The sequence below is a fragment of the Equus asinus genome, chromosome 5 (assembly GCF_041296235.1).
Source record: "Equus asinus isolate D_3611 breed Donkey chromosome 5, EquAss-T2T_v2, whole genome shotgun sequence".
In the NCBI taxonomy this organism is placed as follows: Eukaryota; Metazoa; Chordata; class Mammalia; order Perissodactyla; family Equidae; genus Equus; species Equus asinus.
The window spans coordinates 88726989-88751335 of NC_091794.1; the positions used below are offsets into that span (position 1 = coordinate 88726989).

Genomic DNA, 24347 nt, shown 5'->3' on the forward strand with positions numbered 1-24347 from the left:
GCTCTAAGCCACTGATTCTCAATTATCCCCCTCTCTCACCAGAGGCTCAAAGTTCTCCCGTGAGGATACGCTCAACTGAAAACTACCATGTGTGAGAACGTGCCAATATGCCAACAGGACATGTGCACATGTGGCCGGTGTGCAGGCATGGCGAGGTTTGGGATCACTGCTCAGGACCACTGATTTACCTCTAATCCCCTAAGTTACCAGTTTGGCTCAAACACTGATAAAGCTCTTACATGACAGCAAATCTAAGCCCAGCCTGAGGACTGTGTGTGGGTTTTTTACAGGAGAAAAACAAATTACACTTAAGAAAAGTGCCTTCAAATCTGGATCCTTAGCATTTATAATTCACTTCCGAATTACCTGGATTATATCAAGATTTAACTTCCCTGGGTATACACCAAACTTAAAAATTGGGAACGTTTCTTTCTAGCATACATCTGGGGGATTTAAATATACATTTATCTCTTCTGTTGTGGGAGGAGGTGTCTCCTACGATGCCTTCCCTCCTGTGTGGGTTCTCCGGTGGGCGCTGAAGTGGGAGCTATTGTTAAAGTCTTTACCGCACTCCATGCACTTGTAGGGTTTCTCCCCAGTGTGGATTCTCTGGTGAATGATAAGACTGGAGCTCTGGTTAAAGCATTTCCCACATTCTCTGCACTTATAAGGCTTCTCTCCCGTGTGAATCCTCTGGTGAGTAATGAGGTTAGAGCGGTCGCGGAAGAATTTCCCACACTCGAGGCATTTGTAGGGCTTCTCCCCTGTGTGCACTCGCTGGTGCGTGATGAGCTTGGAGCGCTCGCTGAAGCATTTCCCACAGTCCGCACACTTATACGGCTTCTCCCCAGTGTGGGTTCGCTGATGGTTGGCCAGCGTGGAGCTCTTACTGAAGCTTTTCCCACATTCAGCACATTCATACGGTTTCTCCCCCGTATGGATTCTTTGGTGACTGATGAGGGCAGAGCTCTTAGAGAAGGTTCTTGCACATTCGGAACACTGGTAAAGCTTTTCCCCTGAGTTGGTGCTCTGTGGTCCCGGAGGATTCAAGTTCTTCCTGGCACTTTGAGGTTGTTCAGGAGTTGGCTCCTCTGCAGAGTTCCTCCAGTGAGCACCGAAGGATGGGCTTTGGCCAAAGTGGTCCCCAGGCTCACGACAGTGGTCAGGATTTCCTCCCAGGTGGATTCGCTGATGTTTCAGAAGGTTTGAGCTCTGGTTGAAGCTTTTCCAACATTCCCCACATTTATAGGGCTTCTCCCCCGTGTGGATTCTCTGGTGGGTGACGAGATTGGAGTGGTCACTAAAGCTCTTCCCACATTCCAGGCATGTGTAGGGCTTCTCTCCAGTGTGGATTCTCTGATGGGTGTTGAGGTTAGAGCGGTCACTAAAGCTTTTCCCACATTCAAGGCACGCATAGGGCTTCTCACCTGTGTGGATCCGCTGGTGGGCGATGAAGTGGGAGCTCCGACTGAAGCTTTTCACGCACATGTCACACTTGTAGGGCTTCTCCGCAAGGTACAGGCCTTGATGGTCAATAAGTTTTTCTAAGTCCTCTTCAGAAGAACATTCTTCCCACTGTTCCTGGGGGGGATTTCCCCACTGCCCTTCACCTTCATTTTCATTTTCACTGTCCTCCCCCCAATCATAAGGGTGGCAAACACCCTCTGTAGCACAGTTTGATAAGGCTCCAGGCAAATCCTCAAAAATGTCCTGCTCTGAAATCTGGTCTTCATCCTCATGCCTCATCTCAAAACCTGAAAGAATAGACAGAAATGTGTTTTTCGTTGATTTATTAGTTAGCATCTATTTATATATCTTATGTCTTGTGAATTTGTCGAACGTGAATTTACATCTTGTACCTTGTATCTTAGAAATGTGACTGACATGAAATTGACCAAGTTTTGCTGCAGACACGAATTTCTGAGAATGGAGTTGGGGACATGGTGACCCCACAAGGAGCCATGAGGCCCAGGCCAAGCAGACAGCTGGTCAGTCTCCCTGGCCAACTGCCCTATCCCACTATTCAACAATGAACACCTCCTCCTTCTACTACATTCAGTATATCCTGTGTCATATGAGATTGAACAAACTGTATAATTTCCCAGATGAATCCCAGTAAAACCTAGACCTGACTGCCTGTCTCATTTCGGGGATTACACCTTTGGGGATCATCTGAGCAAAGCACAAGTCCTTTTCCTGTTCAATTCCACTATCTCTTTTAGTTCAGAGACAAAACATAATGAGCCAGGCTCCCTCCCTCTCTCTGCATGCTTGTGGATTTTGTGGATATCCAATTACTCCCGGCTTACCAGTGTTTGGGGTTTTAGGACATGGGTTTGGAGGTTTGGTGGCATCATCATCTGCCATCTCATTCCAGGCCTCCTCGTCATCAGCTTCAGTATTGCTCTGCCCAGACCTAGGGAGACCAGCTGCCTCCCTGAGGGTACCCATGGCTCTGACTGCAGTCCGAGCCCTCATCAGTGAGTCGAGCTCCTCATAGAAGGGGCATGTCCCTGGTGGGTGGCTACTCTTGGCTTTCCGGTAGCTTCGAAGGAGGTTCTTGAATCTGTAGCGACACTGCTCCAGTGTCCGCAGGAAGCCCTGTGCACACAGCCGCTCTGCAATGGCCCGGTACACCTGGCTGTTCTGGTGACAGGTGCGAAGCTTTTCAGAGAATGGAGACTCACTGAGAATGGTCAGGAAGGCCTTGGTCTCCTCATAGCCCCAGTGCACACCTGCTGTCAAGAGTGAAGAGTTCAGAATTGTGAGACTTAATGAGACTTGCCTAGGTCATTAGGGATCGGGGTCACCTGCCCTGCTAAATGCCTAGAACACAAGCAACTCAGAAATTGTCGAGGTGCCTGGGGTACCAGCACAGAATATACCCTTGCTTCTTAGGAGTATATCAGAGCTTCCCCACCGTACCCCCTTCTAAGAGATTAAGTGTCTTGGCTGAAGGGGAGGACTTAGGGGGCCACATTATACCAGATGACCCCACTCCTCTGGCTTCAGCAGACTGTTTCAGAGACAGGCCTGTAATTGAGATCAAGAGACTCTCTGTATATCCATTCAATACATGTCCTCTATTCACTTTATGAATTTTCCTCTTAACAAACACGAAAACTGAGAATCCCTAAAGACACAATTAGACTTCAAATAATCATGCAATGGAGTCCAACTGAAGCCCTTTCCTCTTTTGTGAAGGAATAAAAAGGAAGTGGTCTAGTCTTAGTTCCTTCGCAGGTAAATGATGCAGCCCAGGGAGGCAGCATGGTGGAGGGAAAACCACATAAAACTGGACTCGGATCCTGACGCTGCCCCTGACTCACTGTGTATCTTTAGACAAGCTGCTTCATCTCGTGGGCTTCAGTGTTTCCACTTTCACAATGATTGGGTGTTTCCCAAACATCGACTGTTTAACTATATACTATCATTTCTGCTGTATCTGTTAAATATTTCAGTCAATATTTTTCTTTAGCTAAATTTACTGTGAAAGCACGGATTAACGGGCTCATCCGCATTAAAGCTGAACGTTCACTCATGTAACACCTATGACCTTCCCCACATCACCAGTGACACACTCTGGGAAATATTGAACTAGCTCTTTAAGGTCCCTTATGGTTTTAAAAGTGTTTGCTTCTATAACTAAGAAAACTCGTACAAGGGTATTGATCACAGGAAGGGAGAGTAGGAGGATGACCTCAGGAACCAAGTGCCTTACTCCAGGGGCATCAATCCAGACTTGCAGTCTGTGCCCTGAACTCAGGAGGCAGAGGTATGGCTGGCAGGAGGGTTGGAATCTGGATCTGATTAAACCCCTATGTTCTTACCAATACGACTCTGGAACAGAGCTGGGCCCCCGGGAATCCTGGGCCTCTGGGCAGACTCATCGGTGGCCAGGTCATCCCCGTTACAGTCTTCTGCCGTTTCCTCGGGCTCCCAGCTCCCTTCCTCCTGCTCATCCATCTCTGCGTCACTATCCCCCAGCCTAGGGAGTGCCACAGCCTCTCCTGGGTGGTCTGTAGCTCTGATGGCTGTCCGAGCCCTCACCAGGGCCTCCAGCTCCTCATAGAAGGGGCATGTGCCTGGTGGGTGGCTGCTCTTGGCTTTCCGGTAATTCCGTAGGAGGTTTTTGACCCTGTAGCGACACTGCTCCAGTGTCCGCAGGAAGCCCCGTGCCCTTAAGCGCTCTGCAATGGCCCGGTATACCTGGCGGTTCTGGTGACAAGTCCGGAGCTTTTCAGAGAAAGGAGACTCACTCAAAATTGCCAGGAAAGTTTTGGTCTCCTCATAGCCCCAGTGCACACCTGACACCTTCATGTCCTCCACATCCCACTGGCATTGTTCTTCCCAGGCCCTGGAGTCCCTCCAGGCCACGGCCTGAGCTGGTTTTGTTTGTTCATTATCCAGGCTGTAATCCGCAGTGTTCCTTTTCCCAGAATTTATAAGGCTTGGACCCCAAAATTCTGGTCCTTGCTCTCGCTGGGAGATAGTATTTGGTTTTAAAACTGGAACTCCTATACAAAAGGAAGAAGGGAAATGATTAAGTAGAAATGATATGTTCAGCAGTATTTCTCCGAACGTCCCTGAAATCCATCACTTCCCTGTGAGAGGCTAACGAGGAATTCCCATGCTAATCCCTTAAAAGGTCTGGAGGGACAGGGAGAGGCAACTGGAGGCAACAGGATCGCTTCACCCTGAACGTTAACTGACCCGTTTGCTTTGTTTGTTTGCTGTCTCATTGATGTTATGAAATTAATCATACAAAAGAATGACCGTCGTTGGTCCCGATATGGGCACACGGCCTAACTGGCCCAATCAGGATGAGTTTAATGGTTGGGAGAAAGGTTTCTCCCTCTCTTTCTGTGTGTGTTTGGGGTGGAAGAAGGGTGAGTCTCTCTTGCTAGGAAACTTGTGGCCTCAACTGCCACTGGCATTTATCTTTTGATTATGACACAAAATAGCTTTAACATGAAGCTGATACTGAGGGTGGCAGAGCAGAAAGAATGAACCTAGCACTGTTGCGACGCTGCTGAGCCAATCTGTACTGTGGTTGGAGCACCCTCCTCTGGACTTCCAACAATGTGAGAAAATTAATTTCCTTATTTTTCAAAACTTAGCTATGTTTAAAGGACTTGCTGTCCCAACAGACCCCAGCCCTAATGAAATAGGAAGTCATTAATTAATATAAATATCTGAAGAAAACTAGACGAAAGAGTTCAGAGCTAAAAGAAGCTGAAGGATGATCTAGTTCAGCATTTCCCAACATCTGTTTCTTTGAACACTATTTTCCCCAGATATCATGTGTAAAAAAGGGCTATATTGTCAAGCAAGGTGCCAACAAGATTCTAGTACCTCACTGACATGGGTCAGACCTATCATGGTCTCTTCTGCTTTTCCCACTCCCGAGTCTAACTCCCCTCACACCGATCCCACGCTCCGCAGGGAAGCGGTTCATTATTATGTGGCTTCCCGTGGAAAGGCGTCTACAGAGAAAGGAATCTGTGCTGTTCATATGGCTTCAAGTATTATTTCTCATCATGGTTTAATATGTCAGTCTCATGGGCTCAGCTCACTTGAGTCTGCCCCTGAGAGCTGGGTCCTGTTTGATGCTGAAAAGATTGGATTTTTTTTTTTTCAGAGATTTATTTATTTTTTATTTTTTCTTAAAGATTGGCACCTGGGCTAACAACTGTTGCCAATCTTTTTTTTTTTTTTCTGCTTTTATCTCCCCGCCCCCCGCCCCCCGTACACAGTTGTATATCTTAGTTGCACGCTCTTCTAGTTGTGGGATGTGGGACACCGCCTCAACGTGGCCTGACGAGCAGTCCCATGTCCGCGCCCAGGATCCGAAACCTGGGCCGCCGCAGCAGAGCGTGCAAACTTAACCACTCGACCACGGAGCCGGCCACTGGATTTCTGAGACAACAGGCCGGCCCAGCCCCTGGACCGTGCTGAAAGTACTGAGGAAGTGAAGGGAACGAGCCCTGAGAGGGCAGGCTCTGGGAGGCCAGCCGGCCAGCCTCCATGCAGGCACTCCATCCCTGCCACCACAGTGCTGGCCACAAAGCACATGTCTTCTTCCTATGTCTGAAATTCCACAGACTTCACAGAGCCACGAGACTGAAGGGAGGGGCTGAAATCTCTTTGGGAACAGAACGTACCAGAAACCTGATAGTATCTTCTTCAGAGGGCCCTGTTTCCTTACCCAGGGACACGCCGTTCCCACAGCTGTCTCCTGGCGGGTCCTTGCAGAACTCCTTCTCAGCATGTCTGCCAGGGCCCAGGGCTTCCTGTGAGATGGAAAAGAAAAGGACCTCAAATGTCACTGACCCTTGAAAACAGCCTGGGAACCCTACCATGCCGCAGGAAAGATAATGGACACAGGGACACCACGTGGGAGGTCAGCATCGTAAGGAGCAGCAGGACCAAGCAGAGACCCAGTGGCCTGAGGGTGAAGGGCCGAGGCTAACACCCTGCGCCTTATGCACAATGCAGAGGGCAGGCCACAGAGGGAGGAGAGGAACATAGGGGCAAGAGCACAGGAGAAGTAATGACAATAAAGGAAAACAAACAGCAGCTTACCTGGGACTCAGCTGTCACCTCCCAATCTCCAACGCTCCCCATCTTTGGGAGAGTAGGGACTCGGGGAGTGAGGACAGCTAAGGAGAAGAAAAAGACTCTGAAGCCTGAGCTCTGGTCCCCAAAAAACCATCCCCCCTCAGGTCCAGCTTTCCAAAAGTGATGCTTGAGTCAAACTGAGGCTATCCCTATGCCAGTGCAGACTTCCCCTCCTACCTCCTTTCTAGAGCATTAGCTCCTAAGCTGCCTTGAGTGATGTGCCATGTGATAGATGCCAGCCCTCACCTCCTATGATCGCCACCTCGGCCCAGTCCTAGCCTGAATCTGCAGCAGGACTCAGGTATAGTGGGCATGCTAACACCGTTGGGAGCTTCATCTTCTTTACCAGGCTCATTTGCCTTACTTCTCAGTGCATCCACAGACACTACTTTATCCCTTGCCTTGAATTCTGCACATCCTTCTCCCCGCGCACCCTCCCTATCCCCCTCCCCTCACCCCTCTTTACTGATAGCCCCTGATTCTTGGTACTCACCACTCTCTCTCAGGGGCTGTGGTGCCATCTTGGTGTCTAGATGCTTGGGAAAGTCAGGGCATGGATTCTTCACCCACTGCTTCTGGGACTGTCCCTCAGGCCAGTGATCTGCTGGCTGCAGCTGAAAGCTTTGAGATTCCTGCCTTGCCTTTAAGGACCTGGTCTGTTCTGCACACAATTCCAGTTCCTACACACAGACGGTCAAAGTTCCCAATCATCAGTTCAATGAGACCAATTTTGGTAGAGCAAGGAATGTTCTTTTGAGTACAACTGGGGTCCAGAGGTAATAGGCTCGTTTTAAGATTCAAAGATGACTCAAAGTATGACAACAAAGCCATCAGACTGACTTCAGTAAAGAGACCAGCATTTATACCATCAAATGACTACTGTCTTATTCAACACAGGGAGACTAATAGGTGTCTCAATGAGGCCACTATTGTCCAGAACATTTTAAATCATAAAGAGACAAATTATGTGAAATCTTTACAACATTAAAAAATAATCTCTAAACATCAAAAATAGGTTGTTTAATTTTTAAGTTCTCCAAAAATAAATAAACAAAAGTTAAACAGGTTCACATTAAAAGGCAGAGGAAAGCATAAAAACAGATGCAACTATGACTCTAAATACTCTTGCTGGAAGGCAAAGGAAATTCAAAAAAGAAATATGAGAAAAAGGAAGGACAAAGAATTATACATGGAATTTTAAAATGAAATAAAGTAAGTGCTGTTTCAGAAAGGCACATCTCTTCTTAAAACAGAAGGATGAGCCACTGCTACTCAAAAGGAAAACAGGAGTGGCAATTTTAATTCAATGTAGATGTTTAAGCAAAAAAGTACTCAGAGATACAGAGAATACATATAAAATAAAAGGAAATAATTAGTTAAGAGCTGACATGACCCAATTCAGCATAACTCATAAAGCTAACTTCTTATCTCTATCTCTCAGTTGGTTCCAAATTCAGAGATAGAGGCCAAGATGTTCTTTCCTGGCCCCCAAACCCCAACAATGTAACAATCTCATTGCCTTATTTATAGAAACACCTAACTTTAAAAAATGCATTTCAATTTTTTCAATAGATATTTTCAATATTCACATGGCTCAAAAATAGAAAATATATATAAGGGTATCTTCAGCTAAAATACCCCATGCCACCTTCCCAGTTGCTTTCCCACTCGTCCCCACAGGTAACCGCTGTTCTTCTGAATCCTTTCAGACATTCTTTATATACGAGCGACTATAAATATATATTCTTATTTCTTCCTCATTTTCACACAAAAGGTAGCAACTATAAACATTGCTCTGAACCTTATTTTTTGACATAAAATAATAACATCCATCTTCATCAACTTATTCAGGTTGCCAAACTTATCTCCAAAAATCTTCTGGCTGATTGGATAACTCAAATCCACTCTCAAAGAGAGGGACATTTACCCTTGAGAAGATACATAGGGATGGGCCATGAGCAACAAAAGTTATTGCAAATGAGGAGATTCACCAACGTCCTGTGTGGTTCAGAGGGAGAAAACATCTGCTTGTCAACATTCTTATATGGTTTTTCAAGAAAAAAAAAAAAACACCTCACTTTGTTACAGCTACAGTCTTACAATCTACAGAGGAACCGCCTGACTCCATAACAATCCTCACTCCAGCCCTAGCTCCCCCAACCACTGCCATGCCTGAGCAAAGATTTTGATCCGATGGATGGTAATTGTGGACACAGAAGGAAGTAGATTCAAGTGACAATGAGGAGAAAAAAATCAGTAGGATATTGGTTGGGAGAGGAATGAATAAAGAATCTATCAAAAATGGCTGCGTACCCACAAAAGCCTACACATGGATGCTTATAGTAGCTTTACTCAAAATTGCCAAAACTTGGAAGCATCCAAGACGTCCCTCAGTAGGTGAAGAGAGAAACTGTGGTACATCCAGACAATGGAATATCATTCAGTGCTAAAATAAATGAGTTATCAAGTCATGAAGAGACATGGAGGAACTTAAAATGCATATTATTAAGTGAAAGATGTCTTGCTGAAACGGCTACCTACAGTGTGATTTCAACTATATGAAATTCCAGAAAAGGCAAAACTTTGACGACTAAGTTCAAAGTGGCTGCTAGGGGTTGAGGGATGGAGGAATGAACATGCAGAGTACAGAGGACTTTTAGGGCAGTGAAACTATTCTGTATGATACTATAATGATGGACACATGTCATCATACATCTGTCAAAACCCACAGAATGTACAACACCAAGAATGAACCCTAATGTAAACTATGGACTTTGGCGATGACTATGTGTCAATGTAGGTTTGTCAACTGTAATAAATGGACCACTCTGGTGAGGGATGTTGATTGCGGGGGAGGTTGTGGTTGATAGTAGTCTTTTTCTCAATTTTAGAAGCAGTTCAACCTTTGCTCAGCTCACAGGGTATAATTTGAGAACTTTTGGTCTAATCCAACTCTCTCATTTTACAGATGAAGCATCATAAAGATGTATAAAGATCTAAGTCAATTCTCATCTCTGGGTCTTCATTTTCCAGCTCTCAAGTCCTAAGACTCCATTTGTTTCCTCACTACCACTTAAGACAAACAGCTGGTTTCTCTTTTTTTGTTTGGTTTTGGTTTTGGTTTGTTTTTGCTGAGGAAGATTCACCCTGAGCTAACATCCACTGCCAATCTTCCTCTTTTTGTATGTGAGCCACCACCACAGCATGGCCACTGACAGATGAGTGGTGTAGGTCCATGTCTAGAACCCAACCCAGGCCGCCGAGGTGGAGCATGCCGAACTTAACCACTAGGCCACCTGGGCTGGCCCTCAAATAGCTGGTTTCTTTAAAAGAAATAACACAGGAGAGCGGGATGGTATATTAAAATAAGGGACACTCTCTCATGCTGTTCTGTAATTTTAAATATTATGCTTTCTGTAACTTCAATCAGTTTGTAAAGGAATCCAAAAAGCAAAGCCATAGACCTTAAACCTTTCTTCCCCTAATCTCACATCTATATAGAGCTTTACCTTTTACAATGTACAGAAAACTCTCACCATTTGCAAGGGGTACATTCTCAAACCCATAATTTCCCCCAACAAAATGTGATTAAGTATATTATCATAGGAATTACTATATAACAAGTGGAAGCAATAGGGTTATGTTGAGACGAAGGTTCTGCGTGGCTGGCTCAGCCTGCAGCCAGCTAAAGGCCTTATTCTACATATGCCGGCTCCAGAGCAGGATTCAAAATTTGTATCACAGCAAAATTACAAATTATATCATGGGCCTTCAGGGTCTCTTGCAAACTGTTAAAACTGTGAATGTTAAACCCACAATACTTTTATTTCCCTTATCTCAGCTTTACCACTTAGTTAGATAAATTTAGACAAGTTACTTACCTCTCTGAGTCTCTGTTTACCCATCTGAAAAATGGTGATAATAACAGTACCTACCTTATTGGGTTGCTGTGTTGATTAGACGAGCAATGCATATAGAAAGCTCAGAACAGGGTCTGACACACAGTGAGTATTCAATCAATGTCAGTTAATATCTCATTTGAGCCTCATGACTCAGGGATATTGTAATTCCCATGGTTTATAGATGCGCATCTGTCATGCAGTCGAAAGAACAATGAACTCGCAACCTAAGAATCTGGTTTAGGCTCTGGTTTATACTCACTGAGCCTTGTGAGCCACCTGACCTTTTGAACCTTAGTTTAATCGATAAAATGAGGACAATAATGCTATTTCCGTCTACCTACATTACTGCTATAAGCATCCAGAAAGAGCATATATAGAGAGAGATTTTAAGTATAAAAGACAATACAAATCAATCATACTGAGAATATGATCCTGGGAGGCAGTTTAGAGCAATGGTTATGAATGCTGGTTTTAGAGCCAGACTGCCTGAATTCAAATCCTGGCTCTACCACCTAGGAGCTGTGTGACCTCGAGCCAATTACCTTCCTTTTCTCTGCCTCAGTTTCTGCATTGGTAAAATTAGGATAACAGTACCTAGGTAAAAATAAGATAACCTATCTCATTAAATTGTTAACAGGATTAAATGAGTTTATACATAGAAAGCACCTAGAACAGTGCCTGGTACACAGTACTGCTCAATAAACGTCAGTTGCTCAATAATAATAATATTAACTATTATTATTATTGTGGTTTTGGCAATTATTAACCTAGTCACAGGCCACTCCTTGAAGAACAGGCAATTCACCTCACCTGCTCTCCCGCAGCCTGGGCCTCTCGATGCCAGTCCTCCACCAGGGCCACCGCCTCCTCGCCACTCTCCGGGTGGTGTGCCTGCACCCAGGCCTGGGCCTCCCTGGGTAAGATAGTCAGGAACTGCTCCAGCACCAGCAGCTCCAGGATCTGCTCTTTGAGGCGGATCTCCGGCCTCAGCCAGCGACAGCAGAGTGCCCAGAGCTGGCTGAAGGCCTCGTGGGGTCCAGCTGCATCCCTGTACTGGAACTGCCTGAAGCGCTGGCGGGAGACCTCAGGGCCAGGGACAAGCTCACGGCCCTTCCCCCGGGGATTGGATTCTGATCTCCAGGAGTCCTCCTCCAGTTTCACAATCAGGAGCTCTTCAGGCTCGGGTCGGGGAGAGGCCTGGGCCTGGGATTCCAGGGCCATGGCCACGATCTACCCTGAACCTCACTTCAGCTGGGCTGTCCTCGTCCAACGTCTTCCTGCATCTATAATGTGTCCTTCAAGGGGCTTCTGGGAGAGGAAATGCTCCCCAGGCTGCTGAAGGCAGAAAGACAAAGGATAGAGTGAGCAAGAGGGACCCAGGAGCATCGTTTTCTTCACCTCCCCCATACCTTCCACTGCCTTGGCATGGGGTGGGGCTGTTAAGAGACACTCCTTTCCCATAAACAGGAAGTTAGACCACAATCTGGCCCCAAAACCAGCAGCCAGCATACCTTGGACGAAGATAGCACAGTGTTAAATCCTCTGGGAGATGCCTTAAACCCTTAGTCTGACATCAAGGCCTCCACGATCTGGTCTCAAACAGCCTACCTCTCTTCTACATGTATCCAAAGTCTGACCTTCCCTCCACTTGGGTTCCAAATGTCACCCCCTCCATAAGGCCTTTCTTCTTGGGCCTTATAGCTTTCCTCTAAGGGTGCTCTCCTTGCAAAATCCTTCTCACTCTACACTTCCTCTTGGTCACCCCACCCATTTGGTATTGTCCGTCTCTAAACTGGTAACTCCCAAAACTCCAGCCAGGACCTGTCTCCAGATTCCCAGACCCCAAAATCCAACCACCTACAGGACATTTCCACTTGACTGTCCCTTAGGCATCTCTAACTCAATGGGTCAAAAACTGAATTCATCATTTTCTGCTATAAACCTGTCCCTCTTCTGGTGCTCTCTATCTAGTGAAGGCATCACATTCCATCAAGTTACCCATACCAGAAACCTGGTCATTAACCTTCTCCAAGATCCCCCACATCCAACTCATCCCCAAGCTGTGTCCACTTGGCCTTCTAAGCATCTCTATCCCCAGTGCTGTGACCTTGGTCCAGAGGATCATCACATTTTTCACTTGATCAGCCTCCTAACTCATGTCCCTGCCTCCATTCCTCTCACCCCAACCCCTGGTCCAGTCTTTGCACAACAACCGGACTAGATCAAAATCTGATCATGTCATTTCTCTGCTAAACACCCTTCAGTGACCTCCCATTTCCCTCAGGACAAAGTGCAAACCTTGCTCACGTCTCCATCCTCACCTCTTTACCATGCTCCCACCAGCCAGGGTGTTTCAGCAGCACAGCTTGCAGCTCCCACCTCATGCTGCTCTCTGAACCCTCCCACATGCTGTGATCTCCTCTGGGAACAGTCTCCTCCCTTCCTTCACCTAGCTAGGTCTCAGCGTAAATTGTACTTTTCCAAGAGGGCCTCCCTGCGCCCTGAAACAAGATTCAGTCCTCAGCCACAAGATTCCAGGCCTCCCCATGTTTTCTCTCCTATTACCCTGATCATACTTCATGGTAATTATCTTAACCACGAGATCATAAGCTCCCAAGGGACCTAGCACAGTGCTCAGCACACATAGGGAGCACTCAATAACACTGAAATAATGGTCAAGGAATGATGGGGATGTCTCAGGAAGCAAGGATTATAATTAATCCCTTTCTGTGCACACTAGATAAAAAAAGTATAAATTACCTTCTTGCTCATGCCAGAGGAATTCTTTCCTCTTTATTTCCATCTCTGTGACACTTGCCACTTTCTACGTTTTATTAGAGGGAGGTGTGTACATATGTGTCCCTGGAGATTACTTAGGGCAAGGAATACAGCTTACTCCTCTTGTTTGTCCCCCCCTCCCCTCCCCTTCCCCACTCTCACAATAAGCCTGGGGCACTAACACAGGAGGCTCTCAGTAAATGCTTGTTGAGTGAACGTCTGGGGTTGCTTCTTTCACACAATGAAGACTCTGACAACACTCCTGCTGGGTTATCTGGAAAAATGAGCTCTTTGTGTCATTCCCAACAAATCGAGATGACATAAAAAATACCCACTCAAAGGAGGCTATTAGCGGCTTCCAAGTGGGAGGGACGCAGCTGAATTGAGAATGGAGGGAGGGTGGTATTTTGATTTTAGGCCATCTGACTGGACTGTCTGTAAACAGGGCAGGGATAATGAAAAAGAAAGGCTTGTCCTGCAGGCCTCCACGTACTTACGGAGAGGCTAGGAACACAGCTCATGGCCACCTGGCAGCTTCCTGCTCATCCTTCAGCTACCAGCCCAATGTCACCTCATCTATTAAGAGCTCCTTGACAAGCCCTTGTCATGCCCTGGCCCCCTCCCTGCTCTCCAAGAATCGCCTCCCCAATCCTGTGTTCCCAAAGCAGTTGCGACATACCTCTAACATAGGTGTTACCCTACATGACTGCAGGCCCCTCTTTTTACATCTGACAACCCCATTAGGTTCTATTACTAGGGTCAGTACTATTTTACTCATTTCTGTATCCACAGTGCCCAATCTAGTGTCTGATAAATAGCAGAGCCATTGGAAGTTCTGTCGCCTTTTATTAAAACGGTAAATCTTGTACATCAAAAGCCTAATGAGCTATGGAAGGCCCATAATTTCAATTAAGCTAAAGAATTAAGCTTCATGAAATTTCTTTTTTAACCACAGCCTTAATCATGCACTAGTCCAAACACATCTGTGTCACTCTTACACGAGGGCTAATTCACCAGTCACTAGAGCCCCAGTATGTATCCTGCACTGTACTGGGAGCTACAGAGCCAATAGTAACCAGGACAAAGAGTCTCTACCTTCAGAGTAACAGTCTAATGAGAGAGACAGTCAATAAGCAAGCAAAGAAGTGTGTGCTCCTGCACAGAGAGAATACTACAACAAAATAGGCAATTAGTAGTCCCACCAGGACCAAAGCCCAGAGTCTCAGATAATAGGTAGTTTCTTCTGAGAAGACTTGAAAGTCCCAAAGGTTAGTTTCAAATACAAATGTGAGAGATTTTTCTGCTACTCTCTTAGACAGATAGGAATAGCAGAAGCCTATCCACAGAGGGAGGTCAACACGGTCAGCCAATGGCAGACCGTCTTCACACAGAGCTGATAAAGGAAAAAGGGACAGGACATTCCTTAGTCCTGAGACTCCCAGGAATCTCGGGGCCTCACTTGGATCAGCAACCTCAAAGAGCACCCATTTACTGAGTGCCCATGAGGTGCCAGGCCCAGGGCTAAGTGCTCTACATTCATAACTCACTGAATCCTCCAGGCAAGCAAGTGAAGTGTCATTAGTGTTGAGTTGTATTACACTGATCTGTAACTGACACATAAAACTACATACAAACACCAGAAAGAGAAGGACGTAATTTAATAGTGTAGCCAATTCCACTCATTATGTGCCTATTCCAGAGTGAGCATGCGGCGATGATACCCATGACTCTGCTGGTCCCCAGGTTGGTCTGAGTTCCCTCAAGCCTCTTTCCACTGAGTGTGAGCAGTGTCTTTCATACAGCGTGTTCCCTAAACACAAGCCAACTCTTTCATCTAATGTTCAACCAAGAAAACCTGACTGTGCTGGTTAGCTTATTCAAAGACCGTGTGTTGGTTTCTAAATGGCTCCTCGCCAAAGGCTTTTCAAGCTGACTGTGATTTCTGGCTAACAGTGATTTTCACCTTCTGTGTTGACTTTAGAATTATCCTGTAAGGTATAACTCCACTAAATCCTCAATGTACATACAGGGAACTGAGCTGCTATGAAGAAGATTCACTTAAGGTTACCTACCTGGCAAGTGGCAGAGTTGGGATCTAAGCCCAGATTCGTTTTCTCTGGTTATTTTTCTTAACCTCACCATATAGCCTCCTCTACGTCTGCCAGTCATCCAAACTCCTGAGATGATGGTATGGAGAGTGGAAAGAACATTAAGGCAGGAGCGAGCAGATCAGGGTTCTAGTTCCACTCCTGCCATTTATCAGCTGTGTGACTTTGGACAGGTCACGTGGCCTCTGCAGCTGCCTATCCAGACTGCAGCTTACAGCTTGACCCTACTCTGCAGTTGCCCCAGGTTCCCCAATTAGTACGATGGAAGTAAAGCAAACGGACAGGGAGACCAGAATCAGTGGCTACAAATTTAAATGGCTATAGGGGCCAGGCAATGTAAATGAGTCAATGAGTGGGGTGGGGACTGTGGCTAACGGGAGCACCCGGAGGAACACTGGCCCTTCCAATTCTTCCAAGAGAAGCTAGAACTCTGGCTTTTTAAACATTGGCCACCAACTCAAAATTGTTTCAAACACCATGGGGATTAAATAGAGTGTGATGGCAGCCTTCATTCAGCACAGGCTGTCACTTTGCCACCTTTCAGCTAAATGATCTCAAAGGATTCTTTTAATATCCAGGAAGACCTAGAAAGGGTACAGATTCCCCTAAGCAATAAGGAATAAGTGTCAACTGCTGTCAAAATCAGCATCCCTTTACAAACATGGGGAAGTTGAAGGGCATCCTGGCTCCTGGGGTAGTGAGTGTGGATGTGGACATGAGAAGCCCACCCAGTAGGATGGGAAGATCTGCCCCAGTCCCACCGGAAACGTCAAGACTGGTCTGTGACCTCCAAAGAGAAAGAAACTGGGCTGTCAAGCTTACTCAGCTGAAGGTCCAGGCTATTGCTTAAGGCAGCCTGACCTCACACTTAAGGGTTTAAACCAGGGAAAGCAAATAGGTTTCATTTAAAGCATCAACTTCGGTCAACTGCGCTAAGGACTCCGACTCCACATGTGAATATGTGCTGTGACCAATTAGCTACGACTGCCAGACACAGGAAGGGCAAGTGACAGCACACACTCCAAATATTTGCCACCCCTGGCTTAAACTCCCATAGGCAGTGAACCAGCTTCGAGCAAAGACAGCCCTGACAGGCTAGAGAATACGAAAGCTCATGCCCCTGGAAACCCACTGGAAGCAGCAGTCTTCAAGCCTGGTAGAGCAAAGCTCACCCTGGATGGTCTTTATTCACGCATTCATCACATATTTACTGATTTACTCGACTGACATCAAGTATTTATTACTCTGCACTGGGCAATGGGGAAACGGAAATGACTCAGAAACTGTTCTGTCCTGGAAACACTCACAGCCTAGCAGAAGAGACCAAAAATAAAATAAAATAAAGTCACAGATAGTTACAATCAAATGAAGTAAATGCAGTAAAAGAGGTCTGTAGGAGCTGGAGGTCAGGGGGTGACCCAATCTGCTTAGAGAATTGAACAAAGTAACATTTGAGTTGGTTCTTGAAGAAAGAATGGCCCCAAGAAACGGGGGGGAACCTCGATAGCCCTGGAGGGTGTGGTGCATGAAGATTAGGACACAAGGGACTTTATGAAGAGTCTTGAATATCAGGCTAAGGTGTTCGGACTTAATTCTGTAGGTGATGGGAGTCAATGAAGGTTTTTAAGCAGAAGGCATAATCAGACTTGTGAGTTACACAGTTCACGCTAGCTACAATGTGTTTGTCCAGGCAGAGGTGAAAGGGTGGAGGCTTCAGCAAAAACTCTGACAAGGAAGGGGCAGATTCAAGACACAGTAGGGACACTGAAAGATGTGAAGATCCCTGGATGTGGAAGAATGCAAGAGGACTCAGAGGGCGTCTGGGAAAAGTGGATGATAATGCCACTCACTTCCATCACGCAGAAGGAAAGAGGTGAAGGTCTGGGCCGAACACAATAGCCGGTCCCTCCCACTGGGTTCCAGAGGTCACAACCATTAGAGAAACTGTAAGGGGGTATCAAATCAGATATGTTTATTCTAGGTGGGCAGGCAGAGACTGGAACACTATTTTTAAGGTCAGGCTTCAAGCTCAGGCCCTCTTATCTTCACTTCTTGCCAGAGCCCCAGAACACTCTAGCCTTCCCTCTGTGTCCCCCAGACCGTTCTGTGACCCTCCCACCTCCAGAAACTCTCTCGGTCTCCTCACCTACACACCTTTCTAAGACCCTCCTCACTCCCAGGGCCCCCTATCTCCCTCCTCATCCCCGACCCCTCTCTGACCCTTCCCATCTCCAGACCCTTCAGCCTCTGAGCGTCCCTCACCGCCCACCTCCACATAAAGGCTTCTTTCTCCCCTCTCACCTTCCCCGGCCCCCTGGGACACCACCACCTCCTAAGTCTCCAGCCCAGAGCCTGAGTCTCAGCTGCCCCCGCTCCGCCACCCGGACTCACCCACCGAGACACCCACTTCACAACAGGGCGGAAGTGCTCCAGGGTTCGCGCAGGGAATGCTGGGACGCGGAGTCCAAATCGCGCCACCCCGGGAATGGAGCGTCTGAGACTACAACTCCCAGAAGGAATCGCGCGAGCGCCGGTGGGCGGCCCCTTCCGTTTGCTGCCTTTCAGATGTCGTCAGCCAATAGCTACGTCATCTCCTCCCGGTCCCCGGCACCGGGACAAATCGGAACAGGTTCTAAGCGTGAGGGCGGGGCCTGTTGCGACGGATACTTTCCGCAGGCTCCGGGATAACGGCACCCAGTGGGCGGGCACTCAAGCAGAAGGGGCGGGGCCTATTGAGGGGACCAGCGAGAGCCGTAGACCCAGGGAGATCAACGCAGAAACAACGAGAACTAAGCAGAGAGGGTGACTAGAGGTAACCACACTGGTGGGCAGGAGAGAGTTGGACAATTGTAGGTTGAGTTTCCGCTCGCAGTTAAGATACATGACTTTGGATCAATTGTGAACCTCGCTTTCTTCACCTGTAAAGTGAGGATAATAGTAGCATCCGCGTTGCCGAGTTTTTGTGAGGCTTCGATGAGATAATACACCTAGGAAGATTAGCTCAGGGCGGGGGTCCTAATAATACACAGCGAAGGTTAGCTATTATTATGTAAATCAGTTAGTACAGAGCTTGACACTTCGTGAGTGCTGAAAGAATGTTAATCATTATTAGAATAATAAGAAGAAGAATATAAATGCAGTTGCTTTATACCATTGTGAATACGTTGGGGTGTGATCAATCTAATATGGAGTTGAGAATGTGGGTTTTGTAGTCAGACAGGGATCGAAATCCCAGCCCAACTACTTCCTAGCTGTGTGGCCTTGAACAAATTACTCCAACTCTTTTGTTTTGGGTTTTTTCGTCTGTAAGATGCAGGTAATACAATAGAACCTACGTTGCAAGGTGTTGTGAAGATTGAATGAGATAATACAGTAAAATATGGTCCCTGGCGTCAAGGGCTCAATACATGTTGGCTGTTGTTAAAATTAGGGGAATTCTATTATCTTAGTTTTAAAACCCAGTTCAAAGTCCTTCTTCTCTGTGAAACATGTTTCAACTTATTGGTAGTAATAACTCAGTGAACGTAATTGCAACCTCCTTGTGACTGAAGTCTCACAACAGTCCTATAAGGTTGGTGTCATGACCCTCAGTTTACCAGGAGGAAATGGGAGCTTAGAGAGATGATGTGAGCTGTTCAAGATCGCATGGCCGGTAAGTGCCAGGGCTGGGATTTGAACTGCTGGGCATGTGACTCCAAAGGTCTCTTCTCAGCCCCACACTGCATAAGGAAAAGGTCACAGGAGGAGGAGGGGCCTGAGTGGGGAGAGAGAGTGGGGCAGTGTGGGGTGCGCGGTGGAGACATTTGAGAGAATGTCAGGGTCTGAAGCTGGAAAGGCAGCTTCGCAGAGTCAGGTAAATATGTGCACTTCAGGATCATCTACCCTGACGAGGAGCAATGGAGGTGAGGATGCGCGGAGAGAAGGACACCACTGAGACACAAGAGGGCGCCCGTCGCCCTGAATCCAGCCTGGAATTGTTCCATGGTTTCCCTTAGCCTTTGTCTGATTAAAGCCTGGCAATTTACAGAGGAGGAAAACTAAGGCCCCACGAGGCCAAGTACCCCAACCAGTGTCATACAGAAATAAGCAATAGAGCCTGAACCAGACCTCCGTTCTCTGCTTCAGCATCCACCAAGATTTTTTTCTGTCCATACTTATCTGTCAAGAACCCTAGGCTCTAAGGATGCAGAGATGAAGCAAACCTGGTTGCCGTCCCCAGGGCCTGATCTTCAAACTTTCCCAATAGAGTTTCCTATTAGTAAATTAGTAATGTTTCCTATTAGTAAAACTTTTTTGAGCACACACTCCCAACATGTGTATATTTATTTACTTGTAAATGAAATACACATGGTACATGTATAATTACATGAAAAGCTAACTTTTATTGAACATTTACTATGCATTACTAGATCTTGCTCTCGGTGCTTTATACATATTATCTCATTTAATCATCACAAAACCCGTTGAGGGAGAGTCTAATATTATCCCATATTACAGAAGAGGAAACTGAGGTACAGAGGTTGAGTAACATAACAAAGCTGTGTGGCTAAAAAGCAAGCAGTCTAGCTTCAGAATAAAGTGAGATTTTAAAAAGTGGAAATAGAAGTTTTAACATTTTCTTCCTAAACCCCAGTGGCTCATCTTGTGCACCCCACTTTGGAGACAATTGCTCTTGGGGCTCCTAGACCTTTGAGGGATCAATACTTTGAGAAAGGCAAGTGCAGGAAGTTGCTAGAACCCAGAGGCAGCAGCTTACCTGGGCTGGGAGGTCAGGAATGGCTTCCGGAGAAAGTGATGGCTGAGCTGAATCTTAAAGGACACGTAATAGTTCCTCAGAGAAAAGAAACCGGGGGAAAGTATGTTCTTGGGTGAAGGAGCAACATGTGCAAAGGCCCAGGGGCAAGAGTGCATGGTGTTCTGGGAGTGACAAGTAGTTTAGCAAGCTAGAGCACATAGCACCAAGGGAGTGGGTTCCCACTCCCAGTGTTGCTATGAGGCTCAAACAGAAAGGTAGATATGCCCATGCATTCATGTTTTTATTGAGGGAATGGGCAATCAGTCTGCTGCCTCCTGGGCAGCATCTCAGCTTTTTGGTCCTCAGCTGCCAATTCATCTATAATCCAGATGGAAAAGGGGGCCCCTCTGCCCTTGAAGATTTGGTTGGACTTCGCCTGGACCCCATGCCATAGCTTAGGAATGCTCAGAGCCCTCCTTGCTTCCCCATGCTCTCCATAAATTCCCAACTTTATGTCGTCTGGCCTACAGTTTCTGTGACCCCAACCCCTTCACCTTCTGCCTCAGGTGGTTTTCCATCAAAAAACAAAAAGTCCAACTAAGCCAAGCATCTCATGGATTTAGTCAATTTACTGAGGATTTGGAGATCTTGAGATCACATCACGTACCTCACAGCCACCTGCCATCTCCCAAATGTTCTCATTCAGCTTCCAGAACCTCCCCAATGCCTGTGTTCCCAAAACCACTGGTTGATCCTCCCTACACTTGCAGCACCCCACCTCCCACAGGAAGATGAGTTTGGTCTCCCGAAGCCACACATGCCTGTTCTCTCCGCGCCAGGCTGGCTTGCTTTTCCTAACCCCACCCTCCAACTGACATGCAACTACTCTAGCCCAAGCCAAGCTGCCTTAGCCTGCTCCTCAGCCAAGCCCAGAACTCAGCCTTTCTTTCATCTTCCTTGGGCCACACGCAGTAGTCTCCTCTGCGGAGCAGCCGGGCCAGTCTATGGTAGCGGGGGAGCTGGTGGCGGGAGACAGGCTCCAGGAAGACCAGGAGCAGCCCTGGAGGACGGGGGGCAGCCAGCAGGAGGGAGGTGGCCAGGCGGAGCTCCAGGCAGCAGCGTGGGGTGCGCAGGGCCTGGCGGCTCAGCACGCAGAGCACGACCCGGCTGCTTGCCATGCTGTCTGCCACATTGTCAGTCACATCCTTGCCTGGCTCAAAATCCCGCTCGGGGAGGCAGAGGCGCAGCCCCTGGCCAGCCGGACGGCAGCCCTCCAGAGCAGGCAGCAGCTCCCACACCACCCAGCCCTCGTCTTGCCCGCAGTGGGACACGAACACATCGTAAAGGAACCTCTTGCCCTCACCCCTCCGACACTTCAGACCCTGAAGCCAAGCCCTGAGCAAGGCCTGGAGATAGAGGATCCAGGAGTTCCTGGCTTCCTGTAGAAGGGGCAAAGAGATTAGCAGAAGCAACAGGGCAGAACTGCCCAAAAAGAGTTCCAACCCCACAGTTGTGGGGCAGTGGCTCTGGAGAAAGGGGAAAAGGGGATTCTTGAGGCGGCCCCCAGCTTCTGAGTGGCACAGCTGTGATACTACATGCATGTATGTCCTGGGGGACCGCTCATGCCAAGGACCCACCCAGGCATTGGCACACTGGCAGGCTAAGGATGCACTTAGAATATACATGTACTGGGGCATCTGGGGACTATGCTCTTGGAGGCTGCTATCCAGCACAAGGCCTGTCTCCCAGTCTAGCACTAAGACCTGGAGACTTCCCAGGCCCTGGAAAGCAGCTGCAGACAGTGTCTCCAATCCTGTTTGGGCCAGATACAGCACCTCCAGGCTGGGCAGCTCACCCACCAGCTCCTCAAGCCGTACTAGGCGGGGCCGGGCTCGGGACTGCACTGCCTGCAGCTTCAGCTCCCGTAGGCTGGGCAGCCCCGTGATGCAGCAAGGCCTGGAGCTGTGCCCATCTCCCTGTACCCTCAGATACTGGAGCCAGGGGAGCTGCCAGAGGAAGTAGCTGGAGTTGTCCTGGGAGCAGAGAGCCTCCAAGCTATTGCCAAGCAGGGAGAGTTGACGAAGGGCAGGGAAGATCTCAGTGACATTCTGCGTCTTCAGCTGCAGTCCCCAGCCTTTTAGAGTCAGGGTCTGCAGGACTGGGAATATGTTAGAAGCCAGCTTCCAATGCTCCCTGCCTGAGATTGCATGAAGCTCCAAGCTAGTCAGCCTCACAGGCAGGGGCAACGCTACCCTGGAAGGGCCAGAGGGGAGCTGCAGTCTCAAGTCGTGCAGATTCTCTGGGCCCCGGAAGACCCAGGCTAAGCTCAGTACCATGTGGGTATCCAGCAGGTTTAGAGTGGTCAGTGCAGGCAGAGGAGCCAACCAGTCCTCGCCCAGGGCTTCCAGTGGATTCCTGCCCAAGTCCAACATCTCCAGCCTCCTTAAGCCCTGGAATACCTGGCCCTCCAGACAAACCAGCTGGTTTCCCTGAAGTAGCAGCTCCCGCAGATGGGGCAAACAGGAGAAGGCGGCTGGGGGCAGGGTACGCAGCCCATTTTGGGACAGATCCAGGACCTGCAGTCCTGACACAGCCCCTGTCTCATTCGTGCACAGCATGGCACTCCGCAGTTGGTTGCTGGCCAGGTTCAGTCTCTGAAGCCTGGGCATGGCAGCCAGAAAACCTGATGGCAGGTCAGTCAGGCCACTGCTTTTAAGACCCAAGCTCCTCAGACTGTAGCAGGAAGCCAGGGCCTCCAGAGCTATGTGCCCTAGCGGAGTGGATCCCAAATTCAACTCCTCCAGCTCAAAGTGGGCAACGGCGACGGCAGGCAGCTCCGCAGTGGCAGTATACATCGCAGACAGAGTGTCCAGTCTCTGCAGCCCAAGCCCCCCCACTGCAGCTGCCTCCATCTTTGTGTGATCCAGAAGCAGAGTCCCCAACTTGAGGCCCTGGAGGGCCCCAGGACTGGCCATCTTCAGCTGATTGTTGAATGACAGATCCAACATGTCCAGGGTCCGAGCATCACCAGAGGAGGGGCCAAACACCAGGTCTGGGAAGATGTCGGCCAATTTCCCTACATTCTGAAGGCAACTGAACTTGATAGCCAGCCGCTGTAGACTGGGAGGCAACCGGACACCCAAGTTTCCATCCAGGCAGGGGCCCAAGAAAGCAAGGTATTGCAGGGAGCTTAGATTACTAAACGCCTCAGGGGGTAGGAAGAGGTAATCCTTTTGGCGGCTTATGAAAAAGAGCTGCTGCAGCTGCCCCAAGCCCCGGAGAGCTCCTGGCAGGAGCTGGGTGAGATGCAGACTCAGCCCTAGCAACTTGAGCCCAGGAAAGAGGGAGAAGGCATCCGGGTGCAGGACTGAAGTGGAACCAGTAAGGCAGAGCCCCTCCACATTCTGTGGCACAGCCTCCAAGGCCTGTGTGAGGTTGGTCACTGAGGAGCATGCTGCAAGGAGGTGCAGCCTGGAGTCCGTGGGGCAGGTCAGGAAGAAGCGGGAGACCAGAGGCAGCCGGGAGCCTTCAGTCACTAGGCAGTTGGAAGCTGTCCAGCCTGTGGTCAGAGGAAGGGACAGGAACAGACCAGGCAGCAGCAAGCACATGCCCATCTCAGCACCAAGCCTAGTCTATAGAGAAGCAGAATCAGAACCCCACTCTCTGCTCCCCTCCCTTTTCCAGAGAGGAATTCAGACCCCATCCTCCCCCTCCACACATACATGCGCAATACTCACAGCACCGACGGGATACAGAGCGCTTAGTGGACCCAGGAGGATCTGGAAGCAGGGTCAGAGGGCCATGACACTTCCAAGCTGTAAAACTGCGAGGGACCTGAAAGGGAGAGCAGGACCAGACCCAGAGATGCTTACGGCTAAGGACCCAAGGCTCAGGGAAAGGCAGAAGTACCTTCATGGGAGGAGGGACCCAGATTTCACTTCTCTGTTTTGAGGAAGCAGACAGTGTTTCTGAGCACAAAATTGGGGGCCAGAGGTCCAGGATCCCACTCTGCCATTGTCCCGGGCCATGCACTTCCCCTCTCTGAGCTTCAGTTTGCTCATCTGTAAACTAAGCACACCGATACCTGCTTCATAGGATGGCTGCACGTTACCTATGGGTGTCAGAATGGGGTTTCTCCTCAACACTCCCTTTTCTACTTCCTCTCCATACTCTAATAGAAAGGAGATCTTGAGCAAGTCAGGG

At 48.3% G+C, this 24347-nt stretch overlaps 2 protein-coding genes and 1 long non-coding RNA gene across 17 annotated transcripts in view; 1 reads left to right on the forward strand and 2 right to left on the reverse strand.

Annotated features, from left to right (window-relative positions):
* Positions 1-322: 322 nt before the first annotated feature.
* On the reverse strand, positions 323-17908 carry ZSCAN20 (zinc finger and SCAN domain containing 20). 15 transcript variants are annotated; one of them, XM_070510394.1, is made up of 9 exons: positions 17801-17854; positions 17260-17353; positions 11334-11858; positions 7115-7301; positions 6586-6662; positions 6209-6293; positions 3831-4517; positions 2310-2735; positions 323-1754 (listed from the first exon to the last, which is right to left on the reverse strand). In XM_070510394.1, the coding sequence occupies exons 3-9, from the start codon at positions 11742-11744 to the stop codon at positions 496-498; spliced, it is 3132 nt and encodes a 1043-aa protein (XP_070366495.1). In that variant the 5' UTR covers positions 11745-11858; positions 17260-17353; positions 17801-17854; the 3' UTR covers positions 323-495. The 15 variants fall into 15 exon arrangements, with proteins under 15 accessions (XP_070366495.1, XP_014693351.3, XP_070366498.1 ...); XM_014837865.3 differs by having other exon boundaries at positions 2310-2738; XM_070510397.1 differs by having other exon boundaries at positions 17805-17846.
* A 220-nt stretch (positions 17909-18128) lies between these two features.
* Positions 18129-24347, forward strand: part of LOC106829027 (uncharacterized) — a 33233-nt gene continuing 27014 nt past the window's right edge. Inside the window, exon 1 of the long non-coding RNA XR_011503496.1 lies at positions 18129-18221. This is a non-coding gene — a long non-coding RNA (uncharacterized lncRNA). The remainder of the gene's footprint in view (positions 18222-24347) is intronic.
* On the reverse strand, positions 19715-24051 carry LOC106829026 (toll-like receptor 12). Its single transcript, XM_014837876.3, has 2 exons — positions 23882-24051; positions 19715-23776 (listed from the first exon to the last, which is right to left on the reverse strand). The coding sequence occupies exon 2, from the start codon at positions 23756-23758 to the stop codon at positions 21032-21034; it is 2727 nt and encodes a 908-aa protein (XP_014693362.3). The 5' UTR covers positions 23759-23776; positions 23882-24051; the 3' UTR covers positions 19715-21031.